Raw genomic sequence first — 13,812 nt, forward strand, 5'->3', positions numbered from 1 at the left:
AGAGCTGTTTTCTCTGGCAGCATGTCCATGGAGCTGACAAAGCCACCCGCACCACAAAAGCAAGGCAGAAAAGCGATTGCAGCTACGTCCCTGGCCAGAGACTGTTCCTTTCTGGCCTTGCATTGCAGCATCACCAGCAAATGGAACTTGGCTGCTAGATTTTTAAGCTTGGAAATGTAGCTGAAAGGACTGTACTTGTGACATGAATAGGTTGACAAGAAACAGCTTGCAGGGAGTTGGGTGGAAGAGCTGCCAGTCTGGGTCCATAGGAATGACTGAATGGTGGAGTCAGGGTCTCTGGGGGCAGCAGGGTGAGTGGCAGCCCCAGCGGAGGAGCTGGTGGCCCTGGAGCAGGAGCTACCGCTCTTCATTGCAGTGTGGCTTCTCCCTCTGCCCACTCTTCTGCATGTGGCAACCAGCTCTTTGTGTCTGTGTCCCTTTGCCAGCATTCATTGCGTATCTGAAATGCAGAAGGGATGCTTCTTAGAGCACCCCAAATTCTACACAGTTGTTGTTGTGGGGGTTTTGAGCCTTTTCTCTTTCCATCCATGCTCTGAATTGGTGCAAACAAAAATCTTACATATTGATTTGCATTAGCAGGCTTACACCCTGTATGCTCTGAATTGCTGTGATACCTGCCTGTGATGTGCCATGTTCTTCAGGCTACAGTTAAATGTTGTTTTTGTACTTTCCAACAGGGCCAGTACTGTGACATCTGCTCCTCTGCAAACAGCAACAAGGCCCACCCCATAACTAATGCCATCGATGGGACGGAGCGCTGGTGGCAGAGCCCCCCTCTCTCCCGGGGGCTGGAGTTCAACCAGGTCAACGTCACTTTGGACCTTGGACAGGTAACCCAAGACCTTCTTGGTTGTGTTGCAGACCATGCTGGCAAGGACTCTGCTTTTAACATCCTCAGTGGTCCTTGCTGGAAGGGTGGGACAAAACCCACTTGTTTAATGGCAGGGCAGAAGGCTCTGGTTAAAATGTGGAAGGGAAAACATCTTGTCTGTTTGTAGTACTAATGGCAGTCTAGGCTATTTGCTGTTAAGTATTTAGGCTCTCCCCAAAGGTTGAGTCACTCACAGAGACCTGCCACGCTGTACAGGTGCCTGTCCCCTAAAGAGGTACCTGCCTCCTGAAGGGGGATGGTTAGCAAGGCTTCACCCCAGAACACAAAAATACAGCCCTGAGGAATTTAAGGTTGTGCTGTAAAACTTTGACTGGTACCTTTAAACACAGTAGCTCCATGCTGAAGATCTTCCTATAAAAGACAAAGAATGACAATAGCTGTTTGGTCTCTAATGCTGGCAAGTCAAAGGGAATTAACATTGTAATAGTGCTGGCTGTCAGCCCCCACCGCCTCCTCTGCTGCTGCTATTCATCCGCACAACCATCCCTCTGGAAGTGGGTTATTCTCTCAGACTTTCCTCAGCTTGGGCGAAAGCAGCAGAAAAGATGTCCTGGCTGAAGCTGCAGAAACAGGAAGGTGTTATAAGCCAGAGACTTGAAGGGCTGTGGGATGTGGGGCTGTTGGATGGGGGAACTCCTCAGTCCTGGGACCGTGGCAGGGGGTGGACAAGGTGCTCTGCTATGCTGAGCAGCCCCAGCTGTAATTCAGGATTCGGGGTACTTGCTCAGTGCTCTGACAGTTGAGCAGTTAACTACTGAAATGTCCCCATAATCAGGTAGGGATGAGCTTTCACCTCATCTGCTGCACTTCCCCGAGCTCTGCTGCCCACTCTGTGGCACCGGAGGCCGAGTTTGGGTCCTCCTTGGCTGGAAGGTCTGTGGGATGGGGCAGTTGTGCAGCTGTGGACAGGTCACCTCTCGCAGAGGGAACGTGGTTGCCGTGATTTTCGATTGCTCAGCCAGCCCTTCGGAGGCGGAGTGCGTTGCCCCTTTATTTGGGAGTTTGCACTGATTGCAGTGATTTTGAGCCTTCTCAAGCACTGCAGCTTTGCACTGACCTTGCAAGTGGCTTTTTCACCCTCTCTGGCGGGGTAAAGTCTTGTTTGTTACTGTTATTTGTAAGGCATTCGACTCCAAGTTTACAGCTGTAGATACGTGGGATGTGTAAATGAGAATACCCTTCTATTAGATGCCTCAAACACGACTTCAGTCCCCGGGATTGTCTCTGATCCGCTCCTTGCCCTGCTGCAGCACTCAGCTTGGAGCATCTCAGACACCCTCCACAGATTTGTTCTCTCCCATGAGAGTCGGCTATCTAAAGCTGTGCTATACACAGCACCAGCAAAATGCCTCCTGACGCCCGGGGCACAGCGTGCATCGCACAATAGCTGTGTGGGCAAAGCCTCCCGCCACCGCACACAGTGTGCTGATCCCTTTAGCTGGCGTAGGTGGCATCTGCTGCATCTCTTAGAAACCTCCCAGCTGGCAGGGGTGCGCTGGGTGGGCGGGTGGATGGCTTGCACTCCCTCCTCCGACCAAGGGCCAGCCTGCAGTGCAGCTTTCTGATTGCTCACTGCTTGTCTGGAAAGGGATTTTCAAAGACCAGCTTTCCTTGGGAGCTTGTCCTCCTCTTTGTCATTCTCTGTGGCAACTTCCTGGCTGCAGGCCAGGGCTGACCCAGCCATGCTGTGTGTTCGCAAGCTGCTGCGTTTGGCTCACCTGGGGATTTGCAGCCTCTAGAGCTGGGAGCTTGAGACTGGAATAATTGGGGGGACCTGCAATAGTGCTAAAACTGAGTGGTGTAAGTTTACCTTCTCTCTCCTGCCCTCCCAAGGCTCTGTGTTTGCTCTGGGTACCCTGGGGGTGGGATCACACCATCGCTTCTGCACAGTTGGTAGCAGGACTTGCGTGCGTGGTGCTGGTTTTGCGGTTGCCTCACGTGGTGGGGAGTTTCTCTGGAATAACCGAGCCCTCTGCCTCCCTCCTGCCATTGCGAAGTAAGTGGCTGCCCAGCTGGTCTCAACAAAAGCACAGACCTGAAGCTTCAGCCCATTTTTTAATGGCTTCCTCTTTATACATGCCCTTATTGTATATAATTGCTGTAATAACCTGTTTATGCTCCTGGTGAGAGTCAGTTCTTTGCTTTTCCCTCCTTTGTTTTGGTAGGTCAGGCAATAGAAACAACGTGCAATGTTACGGAATCACTAATTTCCTCCTTTTGAAGTTGAGGTTGGGTGAAAGGATGGAAGATAAAAAGTGGAATTGGTAGGACCCAGCGGGGTCTGCAGGGTGAGCGCAGGATCAGGTCTGTGTACCTGGCAGCCAGGCTTTGCAAATTCCTTGGATGCTTGTGAAACAGTGCAGGTAACACCCTCAAAGGCTTGTCTGGGAGCAGGGCTTTTTTTGGCTGGCAAACAAGGGCTCTCCTTGCTCTGTGTAACCCCCTAGGGAGCTCTTGGGCCAATTAAGATTTAATTTAAGGGACTGGCGGCCACCAAAAGCTTCTGTGCCTTTGAGGGATGGCGAGTGCCTGGAGCACCGATGACATGGTGCTTTGGCCAGGGCTGGCACAGGGAGTGGTGGTGTCAGCCCTCCCTTCACCGCTGTGCTTCCCTGCTGTCTTAGTCCCTCTCCAGCCATAAGTGCTTAATTACCAGCTGGAATCAGGTTTCTCCAGCATTTGGCAAGGCTGTGGCAAGTGGGAGAGGGGCAGTTAATTAGGCAGCCTGTTGGTTTTTGCTTTTGCTGGCTGGGAGATTGCTCTTCTCATGGGGATGTTAAAATCCTTTGGGAAGAAGAGGAGAAATATCATCCACAGCCAGCAAATAAGTTAAAAAATGGCTCAGGCTGGCCACCCAGCTGGTGTGAGTATATTAACCACTCACATCATGTCATCTTAGTGCCAGCAGTGGCCTAATCTTAACAGCTTCATCGGCAAGGCAGATCAGAGCTCCCACCACAGCATGGGAAGAGATTGTGTCTGATTATCTGCTGGGGGGGGCCAGATCTGAATTGCTCCTCCTGGTGCCGTGTCTGTTCCTGCCTCCTTGGGAAGAGAAAGCTTTTCTTTCTAGAATTGGTGGGGGAAAAAGCTGGGAGGGGAGGAAGAGTTGCTGAGGGTTCCCATGTCAGACACAGGCCTGGGAGCCAGAAATAAGGCAAATAGCTTCAAGGAGGGAATCTGAATGAATTTTAGGAGCTGCTGGGGTGGAGAGCGTGAAGAAGGAATGTTTTTTTTCTTGCTTGCTTTTTATCATGACCTTGTGCTTGAAGCTTTACTTTAGGATGAATGGCTGGGCCACCGCATGGGTTTGCTGCACAATACAACATCGCGGCAGCATGGTGAAGCACGATTCAGCTTTGCAGGGTGGCAGATTGGAAGGTGCTGTACACTTGCATGCTGTGGCATTGCTGGACAATCTGGACTTGTCCCCAAAACTGGCTGTCGTGTTCTACCTGGCTCGGAGGCCAAAGGGCTGTGTTGTGACGGAGGCTCCTGAGCCTGCCCTGCTGCTGCTGAGCTCCAAGCTCTTTCAGACCAGCTGCAAATGGGAAAGCGCGTCTGCTGCAAAGGGGCTGCGCAGGGAGCAGAGGGACAGGAGGCCATGAGTCACGGCCACCTTGGGAATTGTCCCCTGTGATCCTGCTGTGATTAAGTGCCACAGTGGGTGGAGGGGAGGAAAGGGTGTGATGGAAGATTCTTTTATTTTATTTTATTTTTTTTTTTCCAAGAAGGTCATTTGAGTCAGAGCTGACAAAAATCAGGACATTTAAAGAAACATGAATGGCTGGCTTCCTGCCAGTGCTTGACATCTTCCTTGCATGAAGGTGAACCCGGGCCAGCCCTTCCCAGAGATGTTTATGGAGAGTTGGTGCTTCAGGATAAACTGTGTGCGGAGGAATGCTCACAGTCAGGCAAGAGCAGGAGCTTCGTGCCAGTGCTTGCTCGAGGTTAATGACTGCGGTGAGAAGGTGGCTGGATAGCATCCCCCATCTCCAGAGTCTGCTCGTCCTGCTGACACTAAACAACAGCAGAATTTCAGACTGGAGCTTTGCAGAGAGTTTTGATTTATACCCTAAAGGTATTTAATTCGGCAGTGCTGCACCGAGTGCACGCAGCCTCCCCTGCACGCCATTCACTGGCCAGAAATACCCACATCCACTGACCTCTGCCACCAGGGAGAAAATGAAACCTCCTTTGGAGGGCTCCAGGCTGTTACTGCTTAAAGTGCAGCCTCCTTTAGGGTTTGTTTTAAAAAAAAAAAAACCACACCTGCATTCGTTGGTAACTTATGAAGATAGAAAGGAAATTAAAAGGATTGTGAGCTGAGCTCCTGGACCAGGCTGAAGGTGTGTTTTGCAGTCACTGTAAGATGTGTCTAGGCAAAGGAGTAGATTGATAACTTACCAGGAACCTCAAATACCTCTTGAATTTTCTGGTAATTACAGTGGGATCTGCCACTGTTACCATTTTTTGTGGTCTCTGTTGAGCTGATGAACTTATGCGTGCCGTAAATTAATCTGGCTCTGAAGGTGTTCATTGGCACAACGCACACTGCACACTTGGGCCCTTAGTCAATGGGCTGCTGTTCTTTCAGTGGGAAACTTCTCTCAGGAGGAGGTGGATGTTTTCCTGTGGTGGATTTCCAGGGCACAAACCTATTTCATTTCCCTCTTGCACTGCAAACGTGGCCCCTTGGGACCGGCTTTGCACAACGGTTGGACGTGCAGGGCGCTTGCAGGTTCTGGGTATGTGGCTGAATGCCTGACTTGCGTGAACAAGTCAATCCTTTCTGTGCAAACCGATTTCTTGTTAATGAATATGAAATTCCTGCCCATCCTCGGTAGATCTGGGCTGGGTTCTGTGGGTGAAAATGCTACCTGGCCTAGTGCTAAAGGAATGCCATTGAACCAGAGCATAGTCCCTTGCATGTCACAGTGCTCAGAAATCTTCTTCCACCATAATTTTTAGCGTCTCATTTATTTTAATTTAGTTGAGATAGTACTGCAGGCTGCTGGTGGAGATCTTCAGGAGTGCTCTGAATGGCAGCTGGAAGGAAAACCTGGCAAACCGATGTGCTGAGGCTTACCCCCCGTCCCCAGCAAAAGCCTTCAGCGCACAGATGAATCTGGTTTATTCCCTGGCTTAATTAATTTTTAAAAAGCCTTCTTGATGAGAAAACTCATGAAGTCCCGAAGGAAAGCTCATGGTTATTCTTGAATGGAGCTGTTCTCCTAGTGGCTGCTTTCCCTGACATTGGGATGGGATGTGGTGATGGTCATCCGAGAAGAATTTTCAGCTGAAAACCTCTTTCTTTAGCACCTTCATTTCAGTTGCTCTGAGAGCTCTTACCTGCCCCTGGGTGATGTAGCTGCTGCTTACATTTCCCTCTGAGGTATCCTGTTTGTTCTTGCTCTACACAGGGGGGGTCCTGAGACCAGTCTCTTCCTTTCCTTCCCCTTGGTGGGGTGTCTTCTCCATCCATTTCTCCTGCACATATGGGTGGCAAATGCACAAATTCCACTTCTCTTGGGGCCACATGCTGCACTATCTGCCTGGCATGTGATTCTTATGGAGCATTTCAAGAATAGGTGAAGATTTAATTTTTTTTTATTATTACTATTATTTTAAATTTCTCTTACTGTAAGGACTCCTTGGTGTTCCCTGTGCTGAGGCACCACTGTGGGAAAGGGGTAGGAGGGCTTAGTGACATTTACTGGGAGCTTTTGCACCTTAAGTAAAGGGCTGGGGCGTAAAATCTCTGACAAAGACATTCTTTCTCCAAATTGTTCTCTGGCTTTTGGAGCAAAAGCAGTATTAAAAATAAAGCATGTTTAGCAGGCTAAGCAGAAATCCTTTTTGCCTTCAACAGCTAAGGCTATGGTCTCTTCTCCTGTGTGGAATCCTCTGCAATTTCCATAAAATCCTCCAAAAGTAGTTCAAGATCTCTATTTGTCCATTTATAAGCTTTAGAATATTAGCTCCCTGATCTGAAATAGCCCTTTAGCTATGGACCCTGTTGGGTGCTGCTGTATTTTGGGAAGCGGGTGCATATTTGTCGTGCTTCCCGGGGAGAAGCAGCAAAGGTGTGACTGTGAGAGCGTGCGGCGCCGGGAGCTGGCGCGGAGCCCAGGTGTACGGATCTTCTCTCCCAATACATTTTCTCCTTTATTGTTTGAAATAACTTAGCTTGTGAAGGCTGTTCTGTTTCCTTCAAAGCTGCAGTTCCCCTGACCCAGACCAGCAGCTGCTTTTTTTTTTTTTTCCGATGCTGATAAGGGGAGATTTTTTCCTTCACTTGGCCCTTCTCAACCTTTCTGTGTTCAGATTCCTGGCTCCAGCGGTTGCGCGGGAGCTGCGCAGGTGAGCAGAAGGGAGCGCCCGGTTGTTAATCAAGTGGGGATCTGCCTCCTCCGACAGCGAGAGCAGGCCCATCCTTTCCTTTTCAAACAGCCTTGCCAAGTCCACTTCTCCAGGATCCAGAGCAGCCAAGGCTGAGGTTTCTTTCCTCTTTGTTACGGCTGGTGGTTGCTGTAAAGGAGGAGATATGCAGAATATCACTTTAGGTAAATCGTGGATGACATGTGAATTTTAATTGCATGTTACGTTTACTTATGTCATGAACCAGTACTGCTTCAAGTCAGTTTGCCAGGGCTGCAATGAGTAGCTGGTATTTCACTGGTAGCGTTTGACTCCCCACAGACCTGCGGTGCCTCACGTCTGCGGGCTGTGAGCACTCAGAAAGCTCCTGTGAGAGCAGGAGGCTCCGGGCAGATCATTTGTCGTTGTGGAACCTTTTGTGGTCTCCAAGGAGGGTGTTTCTGCCCATCCATCGCATCTTGTACAAATGACCCTTGCGCTTCCATGGCTTAATCTTCCCAGAGGCTGTGCTTGCTCTGCCTGGACCTGAACCAGCTCGCGAGAATTCAGGTGTTAAAAAAGCCCCAGCCACCCCCTAGAACAGCTCCAGGTAACAACTGATGAAAGGATAATTACTCTGTTTCTAAAAAGTGTATGTAAGATTTCCACTGTAATTTCTCCATAGATATTGTTGCCTACTTTTGGGTTTTGGCATGATGAGAAGCGAGGAGGCTGATGGTGTGAAGTCTCCTGCCGTGGAACTCCCCCTTCCCTCCAGGCTGCCGGTTCCTGCTCTGCTCCCTGGGATCCTTCAAAGATTAGGAGAAGGCCTTGGGGGGAGCACAAGCTGGAGAGAGGTCAGGCGAGCTGTATGGGAGGCTTTAATTTGTAATGAATAGCTGGAAGGCAAGCCTTGTAATTTCTTACTGTTCTCCTGGAAAGTGTCTGCCTGGCTGGGCTGGGAAACAAGAGCCTTGAATCGGGTGTGAATGTGTACAGATACACGTGCGCCAGGGGTCAGCTTTGTCCAGCCTGTTTGTAGTTGTACCAGGCAAGTTAAAGCAGACCAGAACCCTCTAGGTCAGGCCTCTTTTTACTGGAGAATTGAGTTTTCCTACTTCAGACAGATGTTACAGGGAGTGTTTTGCGAAGGTCAGTCTACCCAGTGGGACTGGAGGGTTTACTGCTCTGGCACCTGAGCAGGTGGGTTTGTGTCTTCTGCACTTTGGCTTGTCCCATCTCCAAAAGGGGAATAACTGCACCTACCTCCCTCATTTTGTGCGCACAGCCTGTGTGCTGGAGCCTGCACAGCACCAAACCAAAGAGTACAAAGTCAAATTATTTCTTGAATCAAGTGCTCTTGGCTTGGCCCTGTGCAGCCCTTCTCTTCTGTCCATCATCATCCTCCAGCAAGTGACAGCATCCCCCACGGCTGCGGGCTTGCTTGGCTGTCCGTGAGCTCCTGCCCTGAGCACCTACCCAAAGACTGAGCCTGGAGGTGCTGCCAGTCCTGCTCCTCGTGGGCAGGGAGACAGGCTCATCCTGTGGCATTGCACAGTCAGTTCAGTTCTTCACGCTTGTCCTGATCACGACGAGAAGCCCCTCAAGTGGGCTGTTCCTGCTTCCCGGGGCGGGTTTCTGGGAGCCGTCCTTGCCCTCGCGGCTCTGGCACAGCGATGTCCTGGCTCAGATCCACTGGGCTGGCAGGGAGGATGGTAAATACACTTCTGATCATCTGCCTAGTCAGCTTCTCTGCTCTTTCAAGCCTGTTCTAGCCCCCTGCACCTTTCTTTTGATGCTTTACCAAGCCTGGCTCAGCTCTGCTTTCATCTCTGCCTTATCCTTTTATTATAGTCATAAACGCGGGCCTCCGGGCTGTGCCCAGCCTTGATCCTCAGCCGTTTCCTGTTTTCTGGATTCAGTGCTCTTCGAATTCCAGACCTCCCCTCCCATGTGTGATGCCAAGCAGCACAATAAATAGTGCGCTGCTTCCCGTTGGATAGAAAATAAAAGGGAGACCAGTAAGAAAACACAAGGTGAGAGGCTCATGGAAGAGTCTTTCTAAATGGCGTATAAGTAGACTCAAGATTGGTGGCAGCTAATTAGGGAAATGTGACCTATTCACATAGACCTGATAACCAAGTTTGTTTCCAGACGCATGTTGAGGGGATGATTAGAGAGGAGGGACTGGAACAAGGATTTGTCATTCTGGGAGGTGCAGGGAGGACGACAAGGTCTTGAGAGTGGCACATGGGTGACTCTGCACAAGGTGAGGGTGGCACAGTGGTTTGGGGCTACCTGGGTCACCAGAGACTGACAGGAATGAGGGGAATGACGTTATTTTGTGCTCTGTAGAAGGACTTGCCAAGCATGACTACAAAAAAGACCTTTGTTAATACGAGGTCACTGCTAACGGAAGGTGGGTCTGGATGGTGCCAGCTCCTGTTTGTGCAGCACAGGATGTGATGGTGCCTGTTTCCTCCAAGCACTGCGGCCTGGCCCTGTGCACACTGCATTGGAAAGGCTGTGTGGGGACATGCTCCTTCCTGACAGCTCTGCTGCGGGTGGCAGCCTCTGGCAGAGAGGATGTGCAGGTAATGGGGGCCAGCAATTGCTGCTGCAGCAAGACTTGCCAGGGCTTGTTGTTCGGAGCTCCTGGAGGATGGTGTTAGCATGGTAGTTTGTCTTGTGCTTCCCTCCTTTTAATAACACAATGTTCATGGGAGACACAAGTCTCCAGGATGTGATGGGATACTTCATACCTGTTGTTCCAAGCCACATCTAACTCGAGGAGCTGTGACTGCCAGCAGGGTTACATGAGCTGAGCTCCTGTTGCAGAGATGTGTTTGGCTATGTTGCATGGTGTACATGGTTATCTGGAAGTCAGAACAGTTTCCCTTAGAATAAGTTGCCCTTATCCTAGAAGATCTGCATAGTTTTGATAGATTTTGCCATTGTACCTGTGTGTGCTGAAAACCGCATCTCTGATGGAGCAGTTTTACTGGCAAAGCTTGTGCGTGACTCGGCTCTACTTGCTGTGCTCTGCCTGAGAATAATTTTTGCATCTTCTGTTTGACATCTGAGTCTTTCAGTGATTGTTTGCTTAAGCCATGCAGTGACAAGCAAACAGCCAAACTCTGAGAAATGCCACAATTTTTCACGTGTGCATTTAGTTGCTCTTTGCCATTTCTTTCTTTGCCTGCTTTGTTACAGAGCTCTCCCTCACACACGTGCTCAGCTGAGTTCTATTTATGGGTTCCCACAAGTTTCTGTTGCTGTGGATTGGAGCATGTCCTGTGACCAAAAAACAGTTGGCATGCTGCTGTAGGCATCTCTTGGATCTAGTTAAATGCACGATGCCAAGCCCTGATGGGAAGGGGAAAAGAATGGCTTTCTGGTATTTGCACATAGTTGCAAACTGTAAACACAAACTCATGACTGCAAACAGCGATCTGTATTGCTGGCTTCATCATGACTTCACTGTTGTCCTGGCTGTTTGCTAAAGCTGTTGCTTAATCCTTGTCCAGGCTTTTGCAGAGTCTACATTCACCCAAACTTAGTGGGCACGAAGATTTTGGATGGACTCCAGGATGGTGTGTGTGTTTTTTTTTGTTGTTGGTTTGTTTGTCTTGTTTTTTCCTTTCTTTACTAGTCATTGCTTCTGTCTTGGAATAAGCTTACTTCAGGTCTCTATAAATGGGACTGTAAATACAAGGGGGCTCTTGGGGGATCACGAGTACAAAACTCATGTTCTTGTGAGCCTTGTATGTCCGAACAGCAGTGAGAACTTCCACACAAACGTAGCTGCAGATCTCTGCTGCTGTTAGTGGCATTGGGAATGTTAATCCCGCTGCAGCCCTGGTATGCGCTGCTGTTGGGTCGGCTAACCGGGCTCTGAATGGCAGTGTCATGGTGAGGAAACTTGCTGACAAACGCTAACATAGCGCGTGGCTCTAACGCAGATTTTTAGAAGAATAAACCTGCTTGCACACGTTGGGCTTGGCTTTGTTGAAATCTGCTAACAACTAGAGCTTTAAACCCAGTGTTGTCGAGGCTTGCAGGAACTATGCAGGAGAATTACAGAAAAGCGATGTTGCTGAAATGTCTGGAAGCTTGGTTCAGTTAGGTTTGGCACGGCAACCTAATACGGTGGTGCAAGGGAGACTCTTTTCATGTTGGAGCCAGATTTTCTCTGTGTGGGACCTGGAGCTGCTGCCTGATGGTGGTCCAGAAGGGACCTTCCAAAACCACCACTTGGCCCTGGGGATGGACAAGATGGAAGTAAGAAAGGGAATGGAGAGCAGAAAGGAAATGACATTTGCTGTCTCCTAGAACTGCGGTCAGAAGCAGGCAGGAATAAGGTATCAGAAATGGAGCATCCGTATCCTCTTCCAAATCCAACGAAGGCAGGATTTGGATATATACTGCTCTTGGGTGCCAGAGAGCTTGGGACTCCCCTGAGGTTTGTGTGAATCATTAGTCTTTGGCATCTGGTCATTTAAAATGAAAAGCCTTTCAGTGCGTTTGGTGGCAAGCTGAGATCTCTTGCTTTGTGCCAATTTTTAGCTAATTCATCCTCTTCTGTTTCCTTCCTCTCCTTACCCCTCCCATGCACACAGGTTTGCGACAGGATATCCACTCCTTTAAAGGGAATGGGGAAATATTTGCTTGTAGCGTGGCCAGTTGCCAAGGTTGCTTTGTTCTCCTTGTTGCTGAAAGGACGGCCCAGGGAAACTCAGAGCTGAAGCTGGCATGAGACTGGGGTGGATTTCCTGCTGCTCTGGAAATGAAATGCATGACATTGGGATTTTTCTTTTTGGATCCCATAAATGCAAGGGAAGAGAAGAGCTGGGTGGGCTATGGACAGGCTGGGTCTGAGATCCTCCCTTTGATGGGAAATTGCTGTGTCACAGCCATACAAGTTGTGCTTGATCAAGGTTGAAACAGGTCTTGGAGTTTTTTTTAGGTGAACTAAGATCTGAGCTTGTGACAGGCCTGGGTTTTCTAGGAGAATTCAGTTGTGTGCTTAAGAAGATGCTTTCCCCTGCTCCATTCAGCGTGTTGTAGCTGGAGGCCCTTCTTGGTGACACCCAAGCCCTGTTGTTACTACAGAAGGCATTTTTGTTAAAAAAAAAAAATAAAAAAAATCAGGCAGTAATGACAGTGGCAAGGAAAGTAATGAATTGCAGTGTCCGGGTCTTAAATCATTGGTATGGCCAAAGCAAAGATGTCCAGGGCTCTGGGCTGATGGGTTTGTAGGCAGTATAGAGAGGGCAAGAGAGTTTTTACTCAGTGAGGTGGTTTGCCTGGGTTCTGCATGTGTTGATGCTCAAACACCTTGCTGTGCCCACTGTGCCCTGTAAGACAAAGGATCTGACTTCTGTTTGTCATAAGAGATCAGGTAGTATTTACCTGTGTGCATACTGTGTTGTGCTGGGATTGTTACATTGCCAGCCCAGGACCCCTGAAAAGTTCTGGGAACTTCACAGTCGTCTAATTCACTGTTGGCCACAGAAAGAGCCAGAGCTGTTTCAAGTCTCATCCAGTGCCTAAAGCACAAAATCCCATTTGTGTCCTATGGAAAGGGACTTGAGTGTTTCTTTTTTTAGCCCATGCTTTGGCCAAGGGCTTCCTGAATAAACTTAGCAAATCAGCATGGCTTTGTCAGTACTGAAAAGGGTCCTACTATAGCTCTTTTATAGTAATTTTTCTTATTTTTAGTACTGCAGGGCTGAGAATGTCTGGTCACGGAGCAGGTCCTGGATTTGTACAGCCCGTAGCATGCCTTGGAGAGCCCGTCCCAACAAGCTTGGGGTCCTAGCTGACGTAGTGGTGCTTGTAAAACGCTGGGTGTAAACCATCCTGCAGGCCACCTAAAGCAGAGACAAGTATTCTTTTGTCTGGCTTCTCCATTTCAATGGCAGACTGGCCCGGAAACTCTTAAGAATGTTTAAATTGTCTTGTACAGTGAACCTGGATTGATATTACTCGCTGTAATGTAACTCATGGAATGTACAGTTGGGAACGTTTGTTTGCTCTGGATGGTAGGAATGCCCTCTTGAAAATGTGCTATGCTTTGGTAAGTATGAATAGTGGGTTTTTCCATCCCCCTCTCCAGGTTTCTGAAGGCCAAAGTTTGAAACAGCTTAGAAAGGCTGCTAGAGCTGTGCTGATAAGATATGCAGCAAATGTGCTTGAGAGCCTAATGTAGGAACAGAAATGTCTAAGTTGTTTGCTTTCCCCTTAACAGTGTGAAAAATTAATATGCCTTATTAAGGAGCATGGGGAATTGTGTGCTTGGAGTAAGGGCTACACTGAAATATTATTCCTGGCTTATGTTATCCCTGGGGCTGGCAGCTGAAATGCTTAGTTCAGATTTACTGGGTAGGAGACTGGAGCTGGTTTGGGCTTTGCAGAGCCCCAGTTGTTGCAGGTTCGTTTCTAGCAGGCTCTCTGAGCTTGGTGCAGAGGTGGAATTGCTGCTTGAGACAGCACATCCTGTGTTGTTTCGAGATGTGATTTTTCTATCTAGTTAATTT

General features: G+C 49.0%; 1 protein-coding gene across 1 annotated transcript in view; it reads left to right on the forward strand.

Moving 5' to 3' along the window:
• The window catches only part of LAMA5 (laminin subunit alpha 5), an 89,333-nt gene that overhangs the window by 5,552 nt on the left and 69,969 nt on the right, over positions 1-13,812 (forward strand). The window contains exon 2 of the mRNA XM_082065744.1: positions 699-851. Coding sequence (XP_081921870.1) covers positions 699-851 — 153 coding nt within the window. The remainder of the gene's footprint in view (positions 1-698; positions 852-13,812) is intronic.

The sequence above is a fragment of the Streptopelia decaocto genome (assembly GCF_964273445.1).
Source record: "Streptopelia decaocto genome assembly, chromosome: 14".
Classification (NCBI taxonomy): Eukaryota; Metazoa; Chordata; class Aves; order Columbiformes; family Columbidae; genus Streptopelia; species Streptopelia decaocto.